The sequence below is a fragment of the Lepidochelys kempii genome, chromosome 1 (genome assembly GCF_965140285.1).
Source record: "Lepidochelys kempii isolate rLepKem1 chromosome 1, rLepKem1.hap1, whole genome shotgun sequence".
NCBI lineage: Eukaryota > Metazoa > Chordata > Testudines > Cheloniidae > Lepidochelys > Lepidochelys kempii.
Window position 1 is genome coordinate 185,205,915 of NC_136380.1, and position 26,929 is coordinate 185,232,843.

Genomic DNA, 26,929 nt, shown 5'->3' on the forward strand with positions numbered 1-26,929 from the left:
TCTTTAGATTATTTGCATAGTGTCATACATATACAGTGACTGTGTATGGGCAAGACTAGGTCGTGGGGGAAGCTAAATAGTCTTGAGCCAGTCCACAGTCTCTGAAACGGCAGTGATCAGCTTGAGAAAACCTCTAGGGAGCCCAACACAAAATGAACAGGGGTTTCTTGAAAGCAAATGATATTGTGTCAGGAGGCATTCTTTTCAAGAACAGAATGCTTTGCAGCTGATGGGCCCTCAAAATTCAACCTTGAGGGAAAAGCCAAGATTAAAGTTTGCTTTTATCTAGGTTCATAGTCCCTGAGATCTAATAGATTTGGTACACTGGTTGCAACTTTAGTTTCCCTTGAAGGGTAATCACAGGGTACATGACAGGAAAACAGCTGCATTGTACCCCATAGTGTAAAATGTACCACTCAGCGCCATGTACTACTCTTCTTCTGTGCCTGCACCCCCTATACTAAAGACAGTGAGCATTCTGCTGCAGATTAAGGGCATTGTATTATTAAATATCTTAATCATCCAAAATACTCTGGTCCATATTGTCCCCTGTTGCTGTAGGGGAATGTCATATGCACATTCATATGTCTGCACAGGCAGCTACACCAAGAGGAGATTGGCTCCTAGGGAACACAGGAAGTGATACTGACATCTTCCCTCTGAGTGCCACTAGAAGAAAACAACTTTAAATCAAGCTTGGCTTTACAGAAGCTGTGCCAGAAGAGGATGCCCAGGAGAGGCACTGAATCAGGGCGTCTCTCAGCTGGCATGGCAGCGTGAAGATGGTCCCTTTAGCTGCCCAGCCCACAAAGTAGATGCGGCTGGGTCAATATATAGGCCCACCAACAGAGCTGTGGTTGCCATCAGCTTGTGCTACAGTGCTCTGCTTCTGGCAGACTTCCCACAGCCACTGGACCAAAGCATGGGTTCCTGTGGCATAAATGAATCCAAATTGCTGCATTAAATTAAAATATTTAAATTATTTTTGTTGAGGTGCGATATAATGAAGGATCAGGCACACTGGACTTAGTGTGAACTAGAGAACATACTTTGAATATATTTGAATTTATCTAGTCTTCATTGTTGATATTTCCTTTGAAATTCTTAATATTTCTATTTCATTAATAGAAAAATGTGGGGAACCTGTTCACCATAACATCTAACCCCAAAAGCACTAACAAAGGACACGGCAGACCAGCAGCCTATTACTGCAGTGGTAATCAGTTCAAATATTGTTAACATTGCTAGGGTTGCCAGGCGTCTGGTTTTCAACTGGAATGCCTGGTTAAAAAGGGAACCTGGTGGCTCCAGTCAGCACTACTGACCAGGCCATTAAAAGTCCAGTCGGCACGCAGGGCTAAGGCAGGTTCCCTGCCTGCCCTGGCTCTGCGCAGCTTCCAGAAGCAGTGGCATGTCCCCGCTCTGGCTCCTAGGCGTAGGGGCATCCAGGGGGCTCTATGTGCTTACCCCACACCAAGCTCCAGCTCCGCAGCTCCCATTGGCTGGGAACTGCAGCCAATAGGAGCTGTTGAGACGGCGCCTACAAACTGGGCAGCACACAGAGCTGCCTGGACACGCCCCCGTGTAGGAGCCGGAGGGGGGACATGCTGCTGCTTCCAGGAGTTGCCTAAAGTAAGCATCACCCGAAGCCTGCACCCCAGATCCCCTCCCATCTCCCAACCCCCTGCCCCAGCCCTGATCCACCTCCCACCCTCCGAACCGCTCAGTCCCAGCCTGGAGCACCCTCTTACACCCCAAACCCCTCATCCTCAGCCCCACCCCAGAGCCTGCACCCCCAGCCAGAGCCCTGAACCCCCGCACCCCAACCCCCTGCCCCAACCCTGATCCACTTCCCGCCCTCTGAACCTCTCATTTCTGGCCCCAACCCTGAACCTGCACCCCAAGCCCAGAGCCCGTACCCCCTCACACACCAACCAACCCCCTGCCTCAGCCCGGAGCCCCCTCCCATACTCTGAACCCCTTAGCTCCACCCCCCCAGCCCAGAGCCCCCTCCTGCACACCAAACCCCTCATCCCTGGCCCCACCCCAGAGCCTGCACCCCAAGCCGGAGCCCTCACCTCCTCCCGCATCCCAACCCACTGCCTCAGCCCAGAGCCCTTCCCCTACTCCGAACCCCTTGGCTCCACCCCAGCCCAGAGCCCCCTCCTGCACACCAAACCCCTCATCCTCAGCCCTACCCCAGAGCCTGCACCCCCAGCCAGAGTCCTCACCCCCTCCCACATCCCAACCCACTCCTCAGCTTGGAGCCCCCTCCCATGCCCTGAACTCCTCATTTCTGGCCCCACCCCAGAGCCTTCACCCCCTCCCGCATGCCAATCCCCTGAGCCAGCCCGGTGAAAATGAGCGAGTGATTGGGGGCAGGGAGAGCGAGCAACAGAGGGAGGGGGGGGGATGGAGTGAGCGGGGGTGGGGCCTCCGAGGAGGGGCAAGGCAAGGGTGTTCGGTTTGGGCAAGCAGAAAGTTAGCAACCCTAATTGCATTTTTAGTGAAATGTCTATTGAATTTTATGTATCATCATATAAAAATGTGACCTCTTTTTAAAAAAAGTCTTGTTAAAAAAGGATTGACCATTAAAAGGCCAAGTTAAAGAAGAGTCCTGCATGTGAGAGTTCTGAACTGGATAAAAGAAACTAAAATAGTCCTAGTTGTACCTTGTTTAACTATTTAAATGTCTCCGTTGAGATTTTCAAAGTGAACTAGAGGGTTTACCCACAAAACTCCAATTGAAATTAATGGGAGTTAAGTGGTTAAATCTCCTTGTTGGCTTTGTAACTCTCAGCTTTCATTTTTATGTGGTTGAACTGTTCTTTTTTTGAACGTGATACATGTATTTTACATATGAAATGTTTCTGATAGAAATACAGTGCAGACAACGTGAAACAGTTAAGAAGGAAATAGATAGCGAGCGGCAACTATGCACATTCAGAAGTAATCTGCAATAAATCTGGTGCCTTATTAAGCAGTGAAGATAGTGTTGATCCATGTTAATTTTTTTCAATACTGGTTTAAAACAAAGAACAAAGGGAAGACGGCTTAAAAGGAAACCAAAGGAGATTAAAAATTACTTGCAGCGTTAGTGCTGAAAGTAATAAAACAGGCACATGGGCCTACTACAGTGCACTCTTGCAAAGCATAAAGAACAGAATCAGCTGCAAACTGTTTGATGCTGCCCTCATGGACACAAGGTGATAAAAAGGGAATAAGCCATTTTTATAATACTTTAGGGCCCAACCCAGCATAAAATATATCGGGTTTTCTGGCGGGGCATGTTGTGAGACCTGATTTTTAGTGATTTCTGTGGCTTTATGGGCACTTCTGCAGTACAAAAGCTGAACATATTTTTTGTTGGATTAGGCCTTTAGATAGCTATTTTTACTCTCAAAGGGTATGAAAACTGACAAGTATACAGATTACTTGAGAAATCATTAATCATTAAGACAAAGACCAAGTTAAAAAATTGTTTCAACTTTTCCAAAATCAAGAAACAAAGCTCTTAAAAATCTTATTGTTGTAAGGTCCATATACCAGCTTCAACTAAACTATATCTGAGTGGGTATCAGAATCTTCAGGTTAAAATACAAATTGCGTAGGCAAAATTAATGGTTAACCAATTACTCTGTTTGGGTGTGTGTGTTTAAAATGCAGTTATATAAGAATTCCATTTCAACGTAGTATGAATGAATGTCCATGGTTATCAGTAAAAAAAAAAATAGATTTTTAAATTAGTAGTATCATAATAGCAACTGTGTTTTTTGTGTGTTTGTTTAAGAAAAACGGGTTTTGTAAGTTTTGACTAATTCAGGTAAAAAGAATTAAGTACTAATAAAATTATTTTTACCTAAACTAATCAAAATTTACAAAAACCACTCCCCTATCAAATAGTCATACAAACAAAAAATGACAGTGGCTATGACAATACTAATAAAATCTAACTGTATTAATTATTCCCCCTTCAGCTTTCTGTAGGGGTTCCCCGGAGCTCTATCCTTGGTCCTCTTCTCTTCTCCCTCTACAATTTTGTCTCTGCGTAATCTCATTCACAAACATTCATTAACTCATTCAGCTACCTTTCTTCTCCTTTTGCCAAATTAAAATCTTGTTCTATCTCTCAGATATCTTCTTGTACATGTCAAACCATCAGCTTAAACTTAACATGGCCGAAACAGAATTTGTAATCTTCCCCCCACCCCCAATCCCTCCCTACTCCCTCCTTTCTCAACCACTGTAGACATCACCACCTTCCTTCCTGTCACTCAGGCCTGTAAACTAGCTGTCATTTTTGACTAAGCCCTCTCTCTTGAGCCTCACATCCAGACTGTGTCTAAATCTTACCAATTCTTTCTGTGTAACATCTCTAGACGATGACTTTTCCTCTCTATCTACACTGCTAAAGCTCCCATCCAGGCCGTCATCATATCACATCCAGATTGTTCCCACTGGCTTTCCAAAATCTCTTCTTGTTCATATCCATTCAGAATGTTGCTGCAAAGATCATTTTTCTAGCTCATTACCTTGACCATGTCACCCTTCTCTTTGCAACACTCCACTGGCTCTCCTTTCTCTACAGCATCAAATATAAGCTAGATGGCTCTACCTTAACAGCCCTTCATGGCCTAGCCCCACTCTATCATCTCTCATTCACTCTCATATTGACTCCCACCACCCATCAGCCAATGATGCCAGCCTCCACCACACACTGGTGGAGAAAAGCACGTTTGTGGTTTCTCCCATGCCACCCTTTATGCTTGGGAGGACTCCCCATATACATCCACAAAACTACCTTTTCCTCCTTCAAATCTCTTCTTAAAACTCTTCTGTGCTATGATGCCTAGAAAACATTTGACTATAGTTAGGCAGCAGGTGTGCTGAGACTCCTGCCTACCACTTCCAATGGATCCTCATTGTTTCCTTGTACTCCGCTATGATCCACCTATTATCTCTTGTGTTATACTTAGATAGCAAGCTCCCTGGGGCAAAGAGTATCTTTTTGTTCTGTTTGTACAGTGCTTAGCCCAATGGGGTCCCAGTCCATGAATGGGGCTTCTAGGTACTACCACAACACCAAGAAATATTAACAATAAATAACTAAATAAATAAATAGTATGTTTAACTGTGAATTTCTTGGTTTTATAATGCTTCATCTAGGGATAGTTACAACATCATTATAATGTATTTTACTCAAAATGACTGATATGTGCTCTCATCTGCAACTCTATGTTAATATAGTTATGTGATAAAGCTTAGTCCCTCCCCTCCCCCAGCAGCTTGAAATGTACTATCCTTCCCCTGAAGTATACATGCTGGGGGGACAAGATGTCCGTGATTTATTTCCATCTTCTCTGAGATCCATCCAGCAAGAAAACCAGGGCAAGACACGATTGCTCATAGACAGCTAAACTTGACAGATCCTATTGGGCTCTGCAGTGTTCTACAACCCCTGCCCACTGGCTGGCTATGCCACTCCCATATACACCCAGAATAACCAACACTGTCAAATTAATTTTGGGAGATTTGTGGTGGGATAGGGGCACATGACACTCACCTCCCTGATGCATCTCTGCTGGATGTCCACAGCAACCACGGTCCTGGCCGGGAGCAGCAAGGAGATGCTCAGCGCCACTTGGAAGCCTATCAACATCCCCCTCCCTCACCCAGCCGCAGCAGAGCAGGAGGGAGACAGAAAGAATGGCCAGTGCATAGGCACATCTGGTGCTAGGGGCAGGTGTGTGTGCTAACAAATTCAACAAACAGGACATGTAGCACATCCACTCCTCCATCCCAGCCAAAGAATAGACACCAAAGAAAGGGATTGGAGTTGCTGGGCAGAGCAGGAAAGGAAGCATTGCTATGGTGGGAGATAACATTATTAAATCAGGAGTCTGGAATTTTTGCTTGAAAATGGGAGTCTCCCTGACATACCAGGAGACTTGGTCAGTCTCTTCAAGCCCCCCATTAGTCCTGCCCCTCACATGCTGGTGTATGATGTCACATGCTGAGAGGGGGTGCCCTTGGAATACTTGCATGTGTTAGAACCACTGTGTTGGATCACACTGAAATCCCATGCGGGGGACAGCTGTTGGAAGCAGCGGGCATGTGCTCCCATTGTGGGCAGGATCATTGATGCTCAGCCTAAGCATCACAGAGGAGAAACCTGAAGGCTGGTGGTGGGAGCTGCTGCCATACCTCACAGTGGTTGTAACTCAGGTTTGCTGCTACTCCCCTCCTTCCCTGTGTCCTGTGCTTGCACTCCCACCAGAGCCCAGGCCCCAGGGAGCTTTATTTCCCATGTGTTGGGCTATGCCAGGTGGGGGTCTCACAGGTGCAGTAGAGGGGGACGGTCCCTGACTCTGGCCCTTCCAATGGCCCTTCTCTGAGAGGTAGTAGGACCTAGTCTGAGGAATATAACTAGGGTGACCAGATGTCCCAATTTGATAGGGACAGTCCCGATATTCAGGGCTTTGTCTTATATAGGCCCCTATTATCCCCCACCCTCTGTCCCTATTTTTCACATTTGCTATCTGGTCTCCCTAAATATAACATGAGCCTGGCCTGGCCTGGCCTCTGGGATGGCCCTTTCTCGCCTGTGGTGATGAAGGGACCAGAGTTGGTCACTTAGGAAAAGGATTCAAGTTCCAGTCACACACATCTCTCCCTTTCTTTCCACCATTCAGGCTCCACCAGAGTCAGTGCACATTCTCAAAGTCCTGGGTCCTCTCTCCTATTTCCAGCCCTTGCTCCAGGAAGGGCAGCTGTAGGAGTGATCAGTTAACCCTCCCCAAGGATTGGAGGAGCTCAGGGTCAATGCAGATACCCCATTTCACCCCATCCCCCTTAATATAGCTTTTGTCTTGGAATACATACACATTATACATAGGTTTGGAAGGATAAGATTTTTATTGGTAAATGTCAGCAAATGTCGATTTCACTGTATGCAAACAAACTGACAAAAAATATTTCCATCAAAAATAATTGAAATTTACAGATAGTCAAAATAAGAAAAATGCTGCTTGATAACTTAGATTTTGGTTTAAGAATATTTACTTTATATATTTTGACATTTCATGGTGACAAATTGTGTTTTAACAGTTACAAAGCTTTAACTTTTTGAATCTCAATATCTACTACCATTAAATAATTATTGTCTGACCCCCCCGTAATTTCTCATAACTGAAAATGTAAAGAAAAAAATGCTGAAAAATAAACAATACTATCCATTAAAAAAATAAAAATTAAATTCTGCCAGGCCTAACTATATATTCAATATACGTTTCACACACACAGATACACACAGAAAGAGGGAGAGAGAGTATAAACAATAAGAATTATATGAAACAAAGTTCTCTTTGGACTGTAAAGTTTGAGGTTGAAAGCAGATTATTTGCAAGCAATTTACAGAGGCAATATTCAATCAAAACAACTACTATCAACCATAAAATACAGCATCAGCTATCTACCAGGGGTAATAACTCTTACATATTATTGCTGGGAATTCCTTCAATGCCCAAACCATTTTTAGTTTGCAAGGCTGCTTAATTTGTTTGACATGGTTGGGAAGAATCTGCAGCTCAACCAAAAATATGTAGTTTTACCCCCATTATCTCTGCACATAAAGAGTCGTGGAGCTTCAGGCTAGAATTAACACAAGATAGGCTATTATGATTGTAAGAGCATTTAGCAGCAGTCCCTGTTGACTTTGCAGTTTATAATAATAAATATCCCCCACATAATCTCACTCTCTTTTTTTAAACTTGATGCCTTAAGGAGTTCTTGAAGCTTGTGATAAAATATAACAGCATTTGCCTATTTAGGTGATACCCTTGATTTACATTTCTCCTTGGGCAAAGTCATTTAAAGACATAGTGTTTGCAAGTAAATGCCTTTAAAAATATAACCCTTGATTTTATAAATGCCCTACAGAAATATGATTTCCTACTGAACCTGGTTGCTGAAGGTAAACTAAATCTCCTTGTTCAGAACAATGGAGTGCTTTAAAAAGGATTTTTCTTCTTTTTACTCTTTTAGAATGGAAGATACTTGTAATCAAATTGAAGGTTACAGAAAGTGCACTTTACAACCTGAGAGTTTCTCTTTCTTATTAATATTAAAAGAGGCGAGTATTAAAATAAACTACTACACAGTGGACTGGGCTGTTAAACTGTTTATAAAGTACTGCACTGTCCACATACCATAAACAATGAGAAAATATTATTTTTTCACGAAGGAAAGCTGTTGGCAGACTTTTGAAACCAAGATCTCATTCCTGCAGAGACTTATACACATGAGTAACTCTATGCAATTGAATAGTCCAATGAGTTCAACAGACCTACTCAAATGCATAAAGATTTGCAGAAGTGAGGCCCAAATGAACAGGGGAGTCATACATTAAAAAAACTAGAAATCACAGAGCATTGTTGACAGACCACATTAACTGAAGTACCTGTATTAAACCATCAAGTTATTTTTCATCTTTGTCTTAAAGACCACTTTTGTACTCACTCGGAATTTCAAGTGAATTTAGTGGGTCTCACACCAGTTTCTAGTGGACACATGTCCACATTACAGAAAACACCATCACAATTGGCTGCGTATAAAGAGAAGACTTCAGTCTCCACAGATGTCAAATCAGTAACTATCACAAGTATTGCATTCACTGAAAACAATTTTTAAAAAATTAAATATGCTTCTTTACCCAAATTTTTATTCCCCTCCATTCTGCACATCTTGCTTTGTTATTGTAAGGCTGCTAATGAATGTTGGACTCATGTCTGTGATTCCTTTTTAGAAAGAAAAAAAGGAGCAATTAAGCATTTATCCCAAATACCGACAGTACGCACATACACACACACATTTAATAAATTCCATTGACTTGCTAATAGATGTCAATAAAACAATCAAATTTCAAGCTCAACAACCTTACCGTGTCTCTTTAAATTACTATAACAATAATTTAAAATACTATTTTTCAGATAAACCAAAATTAGTTTGAAATTCTATGTAATTTCCAAATAAATGAACTCCAGATTATTGGCCCAAATCCCATCTCATGCTGGTTTTACTTTACTCCTGTGTGACATCAGTGGGAGTAAGAAAAGAATCAGGTCCTGTGATCCTAAGTATTTATCTTTCCAATTTAAGTTTACTTTTTAAGAATGGGTTAATGTCTGAGTATTTGGTGCCCCTAACATTTGACTAAATATTTTCTTTCTTTGGTAGCTTTAGTTCCTATGAGCTTTCATCAGCTCTTAGATACTGTAAATTTCTTTTCTGGGAAGCTGTCCAATCTGTAAGATGAGAAGGTGATGAACTGTTCACAACACTATTTGAGTTCTTAGAAGACAGATGGGAGCCAGTTTACTTAATTTTAAGCAAAGTAGGGGAAGCTTTGAAACAATACCAAGCAAGCAGTCAGTATTATGTTAGTGACAAGACTTTGGTATTTTTCCGTTAAATAAATTCAGTGATCTATCTTTAAGGTGAGGTCTCCTAACAGTTCCCCTTCTTTCAAATGTAAATGTTACACTAATTAGTATTAAATTAATTAAATAAAGCTATTAGATGTTGTATCCACGTGCTGCTCTACAGGCCCTGAGCCTGCAAATGACATCACGGCCTTCTTGTGGGGCCCCATTTCACCAAGTTCAAGGTCAACAGGCACTGAATTTGAATGAAGTTAATATGGATTGCATAAGGCCAGGGCAAGAGAAACTTCAGAACCCTGGCTGTTGGTGGCCTCAGCATTGCTTAACTGTGACAGCCCCACACACTATTTCTTGCCTCCTTTACACCCCTTTCCCCTCCACCATCTCCCCTTCACTCCTTTTATCTCTCCTCTTCTGCTCTTGTTAACCCTCTCTTCCCATCCTCCCTAATTTCTCATCCTTTTCTCTCTCTCACAAATCTTCAACTCTCCCTGAGCCTCCCCTGATTTCTCTTCCAACGTGGTGCTGACCCCGCCGTCTTCATCCTGGCACTCAAACATACCTACATTCTCCTCCCCAACTCCTTCCAATCCCCCAAACTTTAGCCCCTCTACATTTATTCCCAGCTCCTCCCCACTTTGGAACACCCACTCCATCTTAAAGTAAATAAATAAATTAAACAATGGTTAAACCTCATCCAGACAGTCACATGGTCCCCAGTTCAGCAAAGCACCTAAGCATGTGCTTAACTTTTTAGCACACGCCTAAGTACATTATTGAGCAAAAGCAGTTAAAAATAAGCACATAAAAATAAGCACATACTTAAGTGTTTTGCTGAACTGGGACCTGACCACATATCACTGTAACACTCTGTCTTCCCTTTCCTTTCTCTCTCCCTCTCCCAACCTGCCACTGTTTGTTATCACCAGTTATGGAGCCCTAAACATCATTAGACTACAATCCCGCAAACGTGCAAGTGCTTAACTGTATTACCACTTGCAGTTAGACTACTCATGGTAGCAAAGTAAGCACATACATAAGTATTTGCAGGCTTAGTGACTTGGGCTGTAAGCTATTTGGGACATGGACCACGTCTTTTTATTTCTTCACTTGACTCTTCAGGCACTGTATAAATAATACATAATAATATATTTATTTCACTCTCTAACCTTTTCTTTCATTCAGCTGCCCCTGATTTTCTGCTTGCTCTTTCTCTATCTCTTCCTTCTCTAGTTTTCTTATGTCTGTGGGCTCAACGGCCAGCAAAGTCTCTGCCTTTCACAGCCACCACCCTCTTTTTATAACAGGCTGATTCACAAGTGTTCCGTCTCAAATTAGCATGTGGATATTGCATCATCTTCCCAAACCAGTTTGTGTGACTTATTTTTACCTTGCACCCAACAATTAAGAATAATAAGCAATCTCTGCTTTCTCTTTTCCTGAAACTCAGATATAGAGCCATCGGGTGAGTTACTGCTCTCTGAGTGGCTTTAAAGGTGACCTTCAATGGGCAAGGAGAGGGTGAAAGTATCCTTTTTTGTCTTTATGATTTATAAAGAAATCTTTAACATGTTTTGGGTTTGGTTTTTTTTTTTTTCCCCTCCTCCTGCTTGTTTTTACATTACAAATTCAGGTCTTGTTTATGGTATAACAAGAAAATAAAAGGTGAGCTACTGAGTGCGGAAATAAATTTTAGTCAGATAGTTTAAAACTTTAGTTTTTATTAATAACTATTTAACTCAAATACCTCACAAAGATGGAAGAAATGTTCTCTTTGTGTGAGAGTCAACACAATTACACCTTCATGTGAGGGCTGAGAAAGCTTCTGATCCAGTTTTGGGGTCTTCAAATAAGTCCTTTAGCATGGATACAATATTCCTAAAAGAAAAAGAAAAACAAACATAAAAACCAAGAATTTAGCATATAATTGTGTGATTTCTTACTATAAAGCATTGAACGAGCAGTTACCCCTTAATGTTAACCACATACTTAAGTGCTTTGTTGAACTGGGGCCTAGATTTACAAAATGGAGGTGGTGTTTTAAACCGATTATTTGTGTTCCTTATATCTAGATTCCATACATGTCAACAAAGCTTGTGACAACATACTACCACATAGGCTTGTGGCATGAATAAATCAGTGGTTACCCATAGATACTTTAAACATTGCAGCCACCTCAAGAATCCTAAAGCCTCTTTCTTCACCTTAGCACAGCAGGACAATAGAACCATTGTGCCGAAGAAATATTTTTTGCCTGCCTTTTTCCTTTAGCTAATTTGTTTAGTTTAAAAATACCCAGTGATAAAGATACACAGCTGCAGAGAACCCAACTGTGTAGACAGATGAATGTCAATAATAAAAAAGGAGAGAAAGTAACTGGTTTGCTGTTGATGTATTGGAGAAATTTAAACACTGAATCCAAACAGGAAATGTGGATTTGAATCCAAGTTATGAGCCCCCCTAATCCTTGAGTGTTCAAAACCTAGGTATTGGTTTTACTCATTATAGTGATGTGAAAATTTGAAATCAAATTCTGTTTTTTCTTTCAGGCCCAATATACTGGTTAGTTATTTTTGTTGTCTCTCATAACCAGCATGCAAATACAAATAAAAACTTAGTGAAAAACTCCTGTATCTCTGCTTCCACTCTAAGTATTGGAAGGATATTAGCAGGGATTGAGCAAGAAAACTGAAATGTGGACGTACACTGGATGATTCATTTTACCCCTCATCGTGTATCCCTAATTGTCCAAGGAGATTATGACATTACACACAATCGAAACCCTAGCCTACTGGAAACTGTTAAAGATACCTTGTAGTGTACTGATAAAAGGCCTGGACATGTGAAGAACAATGAAAACTTGTCAGTTGTAATAAAAAAATTATTTCCAGGAAATTAAACATATTTCATAAAGTAAATAGCATGTCTGCCTTCATCCATGTATATTGTTAGGATGTGATTAAAATGTGAAGTTGCAATAGAAAAATTATTTCCATGCAAGGTTATGCAGGTCTGTTTGATTATGCTATTAGAAAACAGAAAATTAGAAAATGAATTATAAATCTCTTTCAATGCAAGTTTGGATCTAGTGATGGAATTCACTGCAGCATTATGACAATATGTTTCTTGTTTCGAAGGCTATGAAGAAACTACTATTTTTTTTAAAAAAATCAGGAATGAAGGTATATTCATGCTATTATTCAGATCAGTAGCTTAGCAGCCTGTACAGTAGCTCCAAGATCCTTTACTTTTATGTCACATGCTGAGATGCTTGTCCATGATGGACACTAATCCTACATCATGCGCTAGGTTATTAAGAATTATGGATGTGAATTGTCACTGAAAGACAAGAACATTGTTACTAAGTACTCCATACTCATTTATTTTATATCTTGCAGTATGTATGATCCTCAAATAGGAGTTCATCAGAGAAAATTAGTAAATATCTTAAGTGTGGCAATGTCTAGGAACAAGGTAACTAAAATTACCTTGTGTTTGTAAAGATTTCAGACTTTTAAGTTTGTTTGTTTCTTCCATTTATTTAATATTCATATGATGTTACATCTTATTATCTGAGAGTATGATCTATATGCCAACATTGTAGGTAAGGAGTTTATAAATCATACACCTGAAAGCTTTATACATGACAATATCTCAAATTTGCAACTCTTTTTTGAATTGTACACAGCTAAACCCATTGAAAAGGTATACAGATAGAAATCTATAACATGTAAAATGTGAAAATCCACAAAGTCCAAGATTTGTGTTTTCATTATTCAAATACGTCCCAAGACAACCAGGACCATTTCTCAGAGAGAGAGAGAGAGAGAGAGAGAGAGAGAGAAATAATGGAATGTGTTAAAAGAAAATGTAACTCTAAGGTTTAAATGAAGAAGTCAATAAGAAGTGTGATGGTGCCTCAAGACTTCATTTTGCAGCACAATGTCATTACAGTCGAGAAGCACTCTCCCCTTTTTAGTACTGTGAGAGATTTAGACATGGGACCTTTTTCCCAACCCTGAAATGATTTAGGGACCCATGAAGGTCCAGAAAGCTGTTTTTGTGGGTCACAGGATGACTCCATTCAAAAGTTGAGATGATGCTAGAAAATATCGGGATGGGTGGCAACCCTGTGTTAAGGAGAGAGTAGTGCTTGATAATTTTAGTGATAGTTCTAAAATTACCCAGGGGCAAGTCTCCGCCTCTTCAATTCTCCATCCTTCCTTTACTGCACCAGAGTGCTCCAACTGCTTCACCCACCTCTTGCCAGTGGGGCTCCCACATCTTCCATCTTCTTCCTATTTAACAAAGTAAATCAGATTGCTGCCTCTCCCAGGCATAAGTGTCAGCCACCAAGGAGTTTCTACATGAGAGTCCTCCCAACACCCCACATATGTGACTGAAAAAGTTGCACCTCCCTAGCCTCCCTTGATACAGAGGCCATCCTCTGGTTACAGACCCAGCTCGAATGTCTGAGTTCGAGACACACCTCCTTTGTTTGAGCAGGGGACCACTGTTATGGGAACGGCAGGCTGCATTTTTCTCTGGGGTCTGGCTGATCAGACAGAACCTGGTTTGTGTCACTGACTCCTCCTGCGCCCTTGTGCCCATCCTGCCTGGCGCTAGTGCACCCCCCTCCCTAACATTTACACTGGGCTGCTCATCACCCGGGGCTGCTCAGCTGGGATCAGTGCTTCACCCCCCTCTAGTGATCCAGCAGCACCTGCCCTTTCACAACGTGCCTGGTTGCTGTTTGGCCCCCTAGACCCCTCTGCTCTGCCCCAGCGGGTTTGCAGGCTCTCCTGTCGGCAAGAAGCTTTATTCAGTGTGTGTGTGGGGGGGGGGAGAGTATAAACCGAGGGGTGAAGCCTGGTGGGGGGGGGGCAGGAGGGAAAAGGAGTTAGGAAGGAGAGGGGGGAGGGCAGGGAGTTGGGGCGAGCTGCGGGGGCAGGGGAAGGGAGGCGAGGGGGAGCGAGGGCGCTGGGGGAGGGGATCGGGAGGAGGGCGCTGGGCGGGCCGAGGAACCAACGGGCGCTGCTGCGGGCGGGCGCGCGGGGGCTCGGGGGCGGGGCGCTCCCCCCCCCAGGCCTGGAGGCGGAGCCGGAGCCGGCGGGGCGGGTCTCTGCGCCGGGGCCGCGCCCCCCTGCCGGCGGTCACGGGAGAAGCAGGAAGGACGCGCGGCGCCGGGTGCGGCGCGGGGGCTCTGGCGGCTCCGAGTCCGGCTCTCGCTGCCCGCGGCCTGCGCTCGCCGCCGCCGCCATGGCCTCGCTCTTCAAGAAGAAGACGGTGGATGGTGAGCGGGGGCGGGGCGGGTCGGTCTGAGGGGCGCCGGGGTCAGTGTCCGGCTCTCGGGCCCTGTGTCCAGGGTCGGTCCGTCTGGCCGCCTCTCGTTTCCCTCCGGGTCAGGAGGGGGGCCTTGTTGCTGCGGGCCGGAGCTCGCCCCGGGGGCCGCTTCCAGCGGAGCCTCCCTCCGCCCGCGGGCTCCCTGTGTCTGCTCCCGGGGTGGGCGGGTCCCCTGCGCACACCCGTCCCGGGCCGGGGTCACAGGGACTCGGTCCCGGGGGTGTGTGTCGGAGCAGAACGGGGCCGGGCTGGTCGGAAAACAAGGAGGTGCACCTCGAGTGACTCATCTAAAGCCGTGTGTGTGTGTGTGTGTGTGTGTGGGAGAGAGTGAGTGTGAGACACACACACACACACGTACCCTCCCCACGTACTGAAAGCGTCAGGGACCGCTGATAAGTCAGTTACACGGGGAAGGAAGTCTGTAATAAAAGTGGAACTTTTTTTTGCTCGCTGCAGTGTTGGGGGTATGTTTGCATGGTCCCTAAGAACATGGGGTGACTCTTAAAGATGGTGCCTCGAGATAATAGTTAAGTCGAACCTAAAGAGAACCCTGTTTGGGGGAGGAGGGTTGGGGTTTTGTGTGTTGTCTTTTTTAACCAAATATATATTTAGTTCGAAGTGATACAAAAATACTTCTAACTTAAACAATCAGGAGAGCCATGGAAACAAGTTGCTCTGTTCTCTGAGAACACTTTTCTGTTTGTTTGGTGAAGAGAAGAGCAAATAAACATTGCTACAGATTCAGTGGTGTCTAGCTGTGAGCTCTTGGTGTTCTGTAGTTATCAGATCACCATTTACTGTCTGTTGTTTGGTTTCAGAGTAACAGCCGTGTTAGTCTGTATTCGCAAAAAGAACAGGAGTACTTGTGGCACCTTAGAGACTAACCAATTTATTTGAGCATGAGCTTTCGTGAGCTACAGCCACAAGTACTCCTTTTCTTTTTGTCTATTGCTGTAGTTCTTTTAAAGTAGCTGAGAATCTCCTGCGGTAGAAGAAATATAAAAAAAATGAATCTGCTGACTTTTCCCCCGGCTTCTAACTTGTTTAAAATGCTAGTGCCTTTATTATATTTGGGTTCAGTTTCTACCTTGCAAGTTTTCTAACAAAAGGGAATATTTCCTGTAGAGTAAAACATCAATGCTAGTTTCATACATAAATATATTTGCATTACTATTTCTTCTCAGTGTTCTTAAACTCAACTATATATAGTGTAGTTAAATTTTAAATCTCCCCTCCCACCCCACCCCAGCAAAGTCTTCTTTTTAAAGTCTTTTTGACAGAGCTCATGCTTGATGCTTGTCTCTTGAATTGCTTCCATTGTTTCTCTGCTGGGCCAAAATACATTGTTTTTATTTGTCAGGCTTTATTTTCATATATTGGCTGTCTACTCCAGTGTCCATTGTAAAGTGTTTCTTGAAAATGTTACTTGTGGGGTCTTGGGAGCAGTAACATGACTAAAATGGCCCCTTTCAATATCACTTTTCTTTTCCCATAATTACTCCTTAGGCTTAAAACAATTATTGAGCATGAGCTTTTTGTGCAGCGTGTGTTCCTCTCAAGATTCCATTAAAATATTTTGTTGGAACCTATTACTGCTGAAATAATTTCAGACTTAGATGGCTTGCAGTGTCTTCGCACATCTGGGAAGGAAGAATCTGAATTGCTACTCTTCTTTTTCCAGACAGATTGATGTATGCTTTAAAATGAAGACTATGGCTGCCGTTTCTGCTTATTATTCATGCTTTAGTCATCTGACAGTAATTGAGCCTGTCTAGATTGCATTTCACTTGTTACCCAAGTAAATGAGGAAAATAGAAGCATACAAGTATTAGGCTGCTTTTGTGGAATACAAAACCATGATGTAGTCTTAATTATGGGAACATTATTTCCTTTTCAGACTGTTTTAAACAGACTTTTTTAATAGATGGAGGTTGCCCTGTCTTTACAATATAAACCTGAAAAGGGTTCCTGATTTCTCATCACAGCACAACTTTCAATAACTTATTCATCTTTTATTTTGTTACATTTAAAGGTTTGAGTTTGAAACAACAAATTTTATATTTATTATGGGGTTAAATCAGATTAACAGTCTTGTAAAGGGGCATCATTTTTTAATCTGTTTTCAAATCCAAACTTGTTTGCATGTCTTACAGTGCTAAAATCAGTTAAGCATATAAATCTAATTCTTATAAAATAGACTAGAAGAAGCCTTCTAACCACACCAAAAATCAACTGCCATTGGTAGTTACCTCATTCTAGTAATACACTGTAGTATGTTAGGTATGCAAATTTAACTCGTGTGACTCTCGGTTCATATTCAAGCACTTTTTTTTCTCTGTTAGGAAACCCAATAGCATTAAACTCCAGCACCTGCTGACTTTTTTACTCTTTAGAATTCTGCAAAATTAGAGCAATATGGGAGGCTGCTTTGAGTATGCAGCCTATACCTAGGAGAGCTATTTGTCCCTCCAACAGTGGAAAAGGAGTTCTGCTTTAGGAATAAATCCCTCTGTAGATTTTAATATTCACTGTAAGACCTATGCAGTCTAACAAATGAAGACAAATCTTTAATGGAAGCTGAAATGACGGGTTCTATATCATACATTGCTTTTAATATTTACACTTTATCAAGTAAATTCCATAAGGCTTCTACATAAACAATAGTATGAAGAAAGTGGTCTCTTGCACCAAGTGAAAGCAATTTGCATTATCCTGTAAGGAAGATAGTTAAGGTACTGTCTCTGCCCTCAGATGTCATTTTCTGTTCTTTGTAGGGGCAGTATACAAAAGTCATCAATAGAGCATTGTTCATATTTGTTTCCTAAATGTCTCATATTAAGTGTGATGTTTTGTTATAATGCTAACCTTTGATTTCTGTATGCCCATGCTAAAATTTCATGATCTGGGCTTAGGGAGCTTGTATATGACGATGAAGTAGTTCCATGACGAATCACATTTTGATAATCTGTTGGCAGATGGAATCATAAGACCCAAACTAGTGAGGTACTCATTGTGGAGTACCTGCAGCACCTCACAGGATTGGGCTTTTAATGATGAGTGGGTAAGATTGACTGAAGTATGTTGTTTGTCTAACTTTGAATGTGTAAAAATAGGCTTTTATTTTGTTGTGTGTGGCACTTTACTACTGAAAGTGCCCATCCTACTGGAAGGTGCTCAGGTACTATGGCAAGAGGATGGTATAAAAATCTGTATAGATATTTAATACTACCGTGGCACACCTATTGTTGATTAGGGGTAAAACATTCTAGTTTTTGTGGTAGTTGATATGACAAAAGGGGCTTTTGTGGATGGATGTTAGTTTCTGATATTCTAAGGAGATTGTTGACAGAGTATTGAAAAAGTAGTTTTTGTAGTTCAGTGCTAAATTTCTATACTTGCAGATATGAGGGGTGTTTACTAAGTTTAACCTTTATCCCAAATTCCTTGTTTTTGTTAAAAGTAACTATATGCTTGTAAAGATTCTTAAATTACTGATATGTACTCAAAATCAACTTCAACTTAAAGGTAGTCTAGTTTAAATACATTAAGAAAAAAAATCCTAGCAAGACAAGGGAAATGGGGCACTTCTCCATTTTCCCTTTGTATTACATTTAGATACGCAGAAGGGGATCTTAACAGGCACTCAGCATTAGGGCTCACCTGAGTCAGTTGACCAGATCCTAGAAGGCCTGTATGTCTCCCAAGTATAAGTGTCAGGTAGTCAGAGAAACCCTAAGGGGTGCTTAGTGGGCTTTCTCAAACCTCAGCCCCCATTGGTGCCACAGTTGCAGACATACTCACCTGTTAAATTCCTTTAATTTTTCTTTTCAAGTAATGTTTAGAATTAAAGCTGCTGGCTTGACAGTTTTGGGAATGGAATTCCTTTCTCCTCAAAACAGGTACAGAATGTGTAATAGCAGTGCAAGCTGCTGCATTCCATCACTGTATATCAATCTTCCTATGCCCAGATCACCTACTAAGGGGTGAGACTAGTAAGAGGTAATTCAGTGATCAGTCATTCCTTGTCCATCCCCAGCTTCTCTAAGGCTGCTTATGTGTATAATGTCCAAAACTAGGCATTGGATTGCAAGACCACTAACTTTTCCCCAAATGGACCACTGAACAGCTGGGAGCAAAGCTATATTTTTTGGGTGTGTTCTTAAACACTGTTCCTTTTCTGTCTGTCCTAATGGCTGGGGAAAATGTTAGCTAAATTTTAAGTTAAGCTTTGGTTAAGTTATAGGCACATCTTTTAAGTACTGCTATATATTTTTTTAGGTCGGATTACTACCTTATGGAATTGCTGCTCTCAAAGAGGGTGTCAGGAATGGATAAAAGACTTGACCAGTTTTCAGGCAATTCTGTGTCCCATCCCTTGTGTCTTGACTTTTAGTTGAATAAGTGCAGCTATGGGGAAGGGCAGGATTTTGGAGTGGTCTCTATGCACCTCAGTGAGGAAGGAGGTAAACAGAGCCAAGGGATTCACATCTATGGAAGCTGCTGCCATTTCTCCCTACTCTATAGAGAAGGTGCAATGGGAACCAATGCTATTGCTCTATTGAAGCAGCTCTGGAACAGTCCCATGGTTATTCGGGAGAAGGGAGGATTCCTTCCCCCAACCCTATCATCACAGACCTCACGGACCTCTCCACTGAATATTTTGGCTACGGTGGCTGAGATAAGGAGGACTTGGCTCATATTGCTGTGAAATAGGAGTTAGAGATATGCTTTTCTGCATGGGGAAGTTGTTCTTGACACTTCCTGCATGATTAAAAGAGACATGTTTATGGAATATAGAAGTCTCTTGTGCCAAATGCTTCTCTCAGTTACACTGGTACAAACTCCATTGAAGCCGCTTAGGTTTCATTGGTATAAAAGGAGAACTTGGCCTATAGTGTTGAAATTTAAGATAGTATTTCAGACATGTAAATTTATATTCTAACATCATTGCATATATTTGATATTTATAGTCCTAGTAAGAGATGCATGTGTTACTCTTATGATAAAAAATCAAATTAATGAAGGGAAGTTTTCTATCATCCAATAAATTGCAGATTTTCATTACATGTTTCAATACTGTTAAGCATTCAGTCTGAAGAATTATTTTACCAACTATAAATATTTCCTTTCCAGATGTAATAAAGGAACAGAATCGAGAGTTAAGAGGTACACAGAGGACTATAACCAGAGATCGAGCAGCCCTCGAGAAACAGGAAAAACAGCTGGTAAGTAGAACAGAGAATTTTAGTTTACCTTTTTAAAACACACAAGTAAGTGTTTGTTTGAAATTTTAAATAAATGGCAAGAGAATGTCTCACACCTAAATGATAGTCTTCAAAATCTTGCTGACTTTCCCCACTATCTACATTAGTTACCTTATAGTGGGGTGGGTTTTTTTACAGTGCTGGGAGACCTCTCTCCCAGTGCTGGTGCTGCAACTACATAGCCATGTTAAAGCGCTGCCACAGCAGTGCTTTAATGTTGCTAGTGAAGACATACCCTTAGTCTTCCTGAATCTCTAATAAGTGCAGAGTCAGAAGCTGTGCTGTTTTTCATTATATAACCTGATTCTTTTTTGTCCAACAGCATGGGTAAATTTGGGCCAATGTTTCGTAACCTGTTTTAAAATATTAAAATATTGGCAGCAAGGGAATATACTGTTGACTCAGTAGCCCAGCATTAGTGCTTTGCATTCCAACATGAGTTGTTGGGACTTCTATCCCAGACATGACCCTTCCATTATAGATAGCAAGGGCCATGAGCTTTGGAGGCAATGCTCTAAGTTCTTGGGTTAGAAAGCAGTGAGAAGCATTAGTATATGTCATTGATGCTTATTTAAATGAACATCAGTGGTGAGGGTTTCAGAGGGAATATTAGGGCTTATCTTCAGTAACAGTTCATCTCAAAACACAACATGACTTAACAGCAACTGTAGACAAAGACAAGTCTAACATTGTCACCTGGATGTAGTTATTCCTATGGTCTTCATAGAATTTCCCTACAACCAGCTGACTTTATTAAACATAACTGTGATAACTCCCTCATTGAACGCTTGATCGTTAGAACATGTCCTTTAGTTTTATGTCACCTCATACCTATACTGGTGGAGGTATACGTCAAATTACATGCCTTGATAGATGACACACAAACTGTGTGGAAAAATTCTGTGACAGTTCACTCCCCGGTTTAGTGGTTAATAAGACATTGCCTCATATGGTGGCAGGTCTTGTGGATATCAGTTTTGGCATGAGAAAAATTAGAGAGCCTGAAAGATGACTATTCTTGGAAATTTTATCCTTTTGCTAGGGCTTTAAGATATGTCTGATAGATTGTGTAAGTGGTTAAGCTACCATTATTTCTTTTAGTGCCTTGATTTCTGTAAAGAAATTCACCTTGAAGCTTTGAATGCACTCTTGTCAGTAACTTGCTCCAGAAATATATTGTGTATTTTTTTCTCTTGTGAAGGAAGAGGTGAAGAGAACAAGTCTTTGAAAGACTCAGTCTTCTGTTGTTACCCTTGCTGCTCAGACTCTAAGAAATCTGAATTTTCAAAGCCTGGTACGCTTGTCATTTGAAAAGAGCAGGAAATTGTCAATGAATCAGAACATTGTCCTGTAACAATGGTCTTTTGCTGCTACTTATATAGAGAGGCAAAACAAATATTTTTTAAAATAGATGTTGCTCTGTGATAGCATTGTTACAGTTATTTACTGTTTTTATATTTGTCTTTACTTGGCTAGCGTGGACAGTTTTGATGTCTGATCAGTAATGTATCCTGCTTACTATACTGTTGACTTGCTGAATTTTGAGTAGGAGAAAGATGTGACTGTCTTAAAATTTCTTCATAAATACCAGGACTATGGATTAATCTTGTCTTTTACTTTCACAATTAGTGTTAATTATGAATACATCAGCCATATAGCAACTTGATTCCCTGGCACAGATTCAGTTTGTAATTGATAGTTTAGTAATACTTGGCATTTACAGTTTATAATGTTTCATCTTGAAAGTGTGCTTTTCATACTATAATGAGATCTGCGGGCTACAAGAACTACTGTATTTAACTGGGAAAACTGGTGCTTGCTAACATTTGCTATTATAACATTTGGAAATCTGTGTCCAAAATATGCATTCCCAAGTCACTCTCATCTTAACCACATAATATTGGAGTTATATTTAAAAAGCACGATAGTTTCAGTGATATTTTGAGCACCCTGTAAAGTGCCCACATATCCTACATGTAGGCTACCAAAACAGGATTGCCATTCCATTTCATACCCACAATACTTTTCTATTGATCTCATGTACTTCACTTACACACCTGTATTTTCTCTGGTAAAATTGCATCTCTTACCAAATCTCTCATGAAGTTTAATTTCCTCAAAAATGAGGGATTTTTACGAAGCAGTTTCTGCCAAGCTAATGTACCAGTCTCAAAATATTATGTTCCTACGATAGTTCTGTATTTATAGTTTTCTTACACATGAGGGTATCTCTTATGGTCACAGGATGTTGTCTCTACCATAGTGGTAAAACCAAAGCAATTAGTCAGTTAACATTTGCTTTTGGAGCATCTCCTGCAATTTTGTGTATCTTGCTGTTGGTTCCTCAGTGTCTACATGCTGTAGTCTGGTGGCCACTATTTACTATCACAGAGCAACTGGCTATGCTTCATAGCAGCCTTTTAAACATCTGTTGCATTCAGGGGAGGGTAAAGCACCTCTCTTTTCCCACCAACAGCTGCAGTGCTGTTATTACACACAGTTTTACTTATTGCCTATTCCCGGAGAAAATGTTGTCACAACTGGACATATGAATTGTATATGTTCAGTCAGTAACATTATGGCAAATTAAAGAGAGAAGCCCTATTTTTTTTCTCTTCAATAAAATGCTTGGTATGAGGATTTTATGATAGTGATCAATTTTATCATTATGTTCTGTGAAGAGCTGTTAAGTCAGAGGTGCAAAACTTTCCTTGCCTCCATTAAATTAATTAGTCTTGTATTCCCTCCCCATATTGGTTATAGAGTTATCTGGGCATAGGTTTTGCCTAGACTAGGATTTAGGGTGTGATATTAGCTTGTGGCAGTGTAGACAAGGCACACTGCATTTATTATGCACTAAGATAATTGAGTTAAATCCTGAGGGGTGAGGGAAAGCTTGGACTTCAACTGTTTCACAGGTTACTTCATGTAATCTGCCTTCGAAGAAAATAAAACTCCATAATCTTTGAGGAGAGGTGCTGAAGGGTAAAATTTTTCTCAAAGTTACATGTCCAGGTATGCTCTGTTGCTTAAGTGGCCACTAGGTTGCAGCGGGTGAATGCAAGAGGAGGGTCTAAGAGTATGTCTCCAGTGCAGTTAAACACCTGTAGCTGACCTATGTCAGCTGGCTCAGGCTCAGACTACAGGGCTGTAGATGTTGGGGCTCAGGCTGAAGCCTGGACTCTGAGATCCTCTCCCCTTGTGGGGTCCCAGAGCTCTGGCTCCAGCCTGAACATCCACACCGCAGTTAAACAGCTCCATAGTCCAAGTCAACTAACATGGGCCAGCCTCATGTGTTTCGATGGAGTGGAGACATACCTTTAGACTCTCCCACCTCACAGCATCCCAGAGCCCAGGCTACAGCCCAAGCCTGCAAGTCTACACAACAATGAAACCGCCCTACAGCTCCACGAGCTCAAGTTTGCTTCATGGGGCAGCCGTGGGTTCCTCTTTGCTGTGTAGATATAGCCTGAAAGACCTATAGAAGGAGGAGGTGAGTTAGCAGTGGTGTTGATCACCATTAGTTCTTAATGTGTATATTTATCAGCCTGTAAACTAAAGGATCTCTCATAAAAATACACTTTAACTCTCTATGACTCCATGTCAGAATGCACAAGTAATATCTACCTCTATGTAAAAAACGGTATGTCAGAGAAGTGCACATTCCCACAGTATAACACACGTTATTCTTTTAGTAATAGAGTATTGTCATCTATTAATTTTTTTTCTTGCTATAGACTTCTGCTAGAAAGGGAAATATTCTTGTATCATTTGTCAATTCCTTCATTCTCAAAGAAGAGGTTTGTGAACATGTGGTTAATTTATCCAATCTAGCATTTATTAAAAAATGTTTAGTTGTATAACTTTATAGAATTCTTGTTCACTTAATGTGAATCTAAAAACTACTTTCTAAAACTAGGAACTGGAAATAAAGAAAATGGCAAAGACTGGTAACAAAGAAGCCTGCAAGGTTCTAGCAAAACAGCTGGTGCAGCTGCGAAAACAGAAAACTCGAACCTATGCTGTTAGTTCCAAAGTTACCTCCATGTCAACTCAAACGAAAGTGATGAATTCCCAGATGAAGATGGCAGGAGCTATGTCAACCACAGCAAAAGTAAGCAGTTAAATCAATATAAATATCTAAATGTAATTCATGCTTGCAAAAGTCTTGACGAGTTCAATGTTATCTTGTAAAAATTAGCTGGAGATAAATGTATTGTGTAATACTACATTTAGCAGTGATGATGCTTACAGGACGAGTACTAATTTGTGTTTTGAAAAACACTAAATTAGCCATTCATATCTTGCTGGTCAGTATCTGCTATTTAAACTAACAGGCTCTCACACAGTTGACTTATAATATCTTTGTCAGGTTTCAGAGTAGCAGCCGTGTTAGTCTGTATCTGCATATGCATCCGATGAAGTGAGCTGTAGCTCACGAAAGCTTATGCTCAAATACATTTGTTAGTCTCTAAGGTGCCACAAGTACTCCTTTTTCTTTTTACGAATATCTTTGTCGTAGGCCAGAAAGCTGTTCAGTGTTAGTGTCTGGTTAATGATTAAAATGGATTCTGTAAGTCTTGATACAGAGGATAATTACAGTAGGCTAACAAACAGCTTTTCATTATGCAACGTCTTGCCTGTAAATTTTGTCTGTCATGTAACTGCTTCTAGTGGATAAAGCCAAAGTAGGGAAGACTGATTCTAGAAATCAAGGCAGTATGTCACCTAGCTTTATAACTTGTGTGAAAATGAGGCATCACTTTCTGGCTGACACTTCTAAAGGGCTCAGTGAGCTAGAATTCTGCTTCACCCTCATCCTCCACACACCAGGGAAATTGTGTTAAATTGTTTTGCTTCTTGTCTCATAAAACTAATGCACTGTAATTTGATTTGATGCAGGAAGTAGCTGCTAGGAAGACTTTGCTCTTAAAGGGCCACTATGAACAAAGTGTTTTTAAAAAATAAAGTAAAAAAAAAAACAACCCAGTTCAACCCTCCAAAGCTGTGGCTGTGCAGTAGGTCTTTTTTCCTCCAAGAGATGGTACAGCTGACTCCATGATCAAGTTAAACAAGACAGTTTATGCTAGCATGCACCTCTTCTCTTTCCTGTGACCTCCTTGCCCATCATTCTTACAACAGCTTCACATAAGTGAGGAAGTTAATCTTGCTTTTTAGAACTATCGCATCCCTCCCTAGCTGAGCGTTCTTCTCTCTGGGCTCTTTATCCCTGGAATATTTTGGATTAAACTTCTTAAAGCAAACATAGTGGTATAATCGCAGTGGTGGAACAAAATCAGCAGAAATGTCAATAGATACAGATCTTAACGGATTTGGAAAAAAAATGAAGCAGGTTTGTCAGTGGGCTATGCAACGTTATGGGGATTGAAGGAGAATTAAGTTATTTTGACCACCTAATGGTCAACTTTTTCAGTTAATGCAGTAAAAAATACAGAACTAAAAACACTGACTTAATTTTGGAGCCATAGTGTTCTCTAACCCATACCAGGATCTACAGTCATACAACATTCAATTAAAATCAGATGCAACTCACTGTCTAGCTGCCTCAACAAATGAGATGAGTAAGCAGTTTTTCAGTATCTTGTCCATAAATGTATCTGTAAATAGGACACTTAGTGTTACTATCTGTCTATAAAATTAAAGCACACACTACTATGATTGGAGAATATTCCCCCCCCCCCCCGAAAAAATGTATTTATGTCCACTGACAACCCTTGAATTGGAAAAGGAGAACAAAAAGCTTTTTCTCAATTTAAACAAAATTAGAAATGAAAGCAGACATTTCCCTTAGGCTTCAGTTTTAAGTTTCTAATATATCACTGATATCAATTATTAATGTATCCTTTTAAACTAGTTTTCCATATGTTCCTAAAGTGTATGTAGCACTTTCTACAAAGAGGCTACTTCCTTTATTTTTTGCACATATCACAATTTAGTGTTTGACATGGAAGCTGCTTTGAGGAGGCAAAATACCATAGCTTTATATTAATGAATCAAAAAGGAAGTAATACTGGGTGAATGTGTTTTTTACACACCTGTGGTAATCAGTGCCATGAAGTTTGGTAAAATATTATGTTTAAGGTTTAGTAGTATGTGGCAGAGGTTCTCTAAGTGATACCAAGTGTTCAACCTGTACTATTAACTTTTGAACACCCTGGCATTTGCCATTATCAGAAACGTCATACTTGCTACTGCTTTATCCTAGATGGAGAAACGTCATAATGACTTCATGCCCGCTTCCTACTGCTGGTTGATGAGAATGTTCTTAACTTGCTTTAAACATTGCCATTTCCATCTGTCTGATAACAATTAGTTGCCTAATTATGGAACTTTTCTCCTCCTGCAAGCCAGAAAAGTGACAAATTAAGAAAAAAGTCTAGCTTGTTGTTGTTCTGCACTAGTCAGAGTAGTAGATTTTATTAATTACTAGACAAGGGACCAACTGAGGATTCCATATGCACCCAGAGCTCCCACTAAAGTGGGAGTCTACATATGCAAAGCATGCAGAACCTGGCCCCAGGTTTGTTAGACTAGAAATCACTTAACTTTGCCTAACATATTCAGTATACTACACAAATTTGTGCAATTTTATGATTAATATTCTCTAATATTGTTAGACAATGCAGTCTGTTAACAAGAAAATGGACCCTCAAAAGACATTACAAACTATGCAGAACTTCCAGAAGGAAAACATGAAGATGGAAATGACTGAGGAAATGAGTAAGTTATGTGTTCTAGTAAATAACTTCAGCAAGCATTGACACTATCAGTCCATTAAAACAGGTAGGCACACCTTAATGCCACTTCTGAGTATTACTAATAATACATGAGATTACTATCAATAAGCAATGATTAAAGGGA

General features: G+C 40.9%; 1 protein-coding gene and 1 long non-coding RNA gene across 3 annotated transcripts in view; one reads left to right on the forward strand and one right to left on the reverse strand.

Moving 5' to 3' along the window:
* Nucleotides 1–8,171: 8,171 nt before the first annotated feature.
* On the reverse strand, nucleotides 8,172–14,028 carry LOC140905412 (uncharacterized). The gene is made up of 3 exons (XR_012156847.1): nucleotides 13,625–14,028; nucleotides 11,188–11,318; nucleotides 8,172–8,795 (listed from the first exon to the last, which is right to left on the reverse strand). It is a non-coding gene; the product is annotated as an uncharacterized LOC140905412 (long non-coding RNA).
* A 524-nt stretch (nucleotides 14,029–14,552) lies between these two features.
* The window catches only part of CHMP2B (charged multivesicular body protein 2B), a 32,545-nt gene continuing 20,168 nt past the window's right edge, over nucleotides 14,553–26,929 (forward strand). The window contains exons 1-4 of one of the 2 annotated variants that reach the window (XM_073304167.2): nucleotides 14,553–14,733; nucleotides 19,917–20,008; nucleotides 23,967–24,161; nucleotides 26,686–26,788. In XM_073304167.2, coding sequence (XP_073160268.1) covers nucleotides 14,700–14,733; nucleotides 19,917–20,008; nucleotides 23,967–24,161; nucleotides 26,686–26,788 — 424 coding nt within the window. In that variant the 5' untranslated portion in view covers nucleotides 14,553–14,699. The remainder of the gene's footprint in view (nucleotides 14,734–19,916; nucleotides 20,009–23,966; nucleotides 24,162–26,685; nucleotides 26,789–26,929) is intronic. The other variant, XM_073304176.2, reaches the window with a different exon arrangement.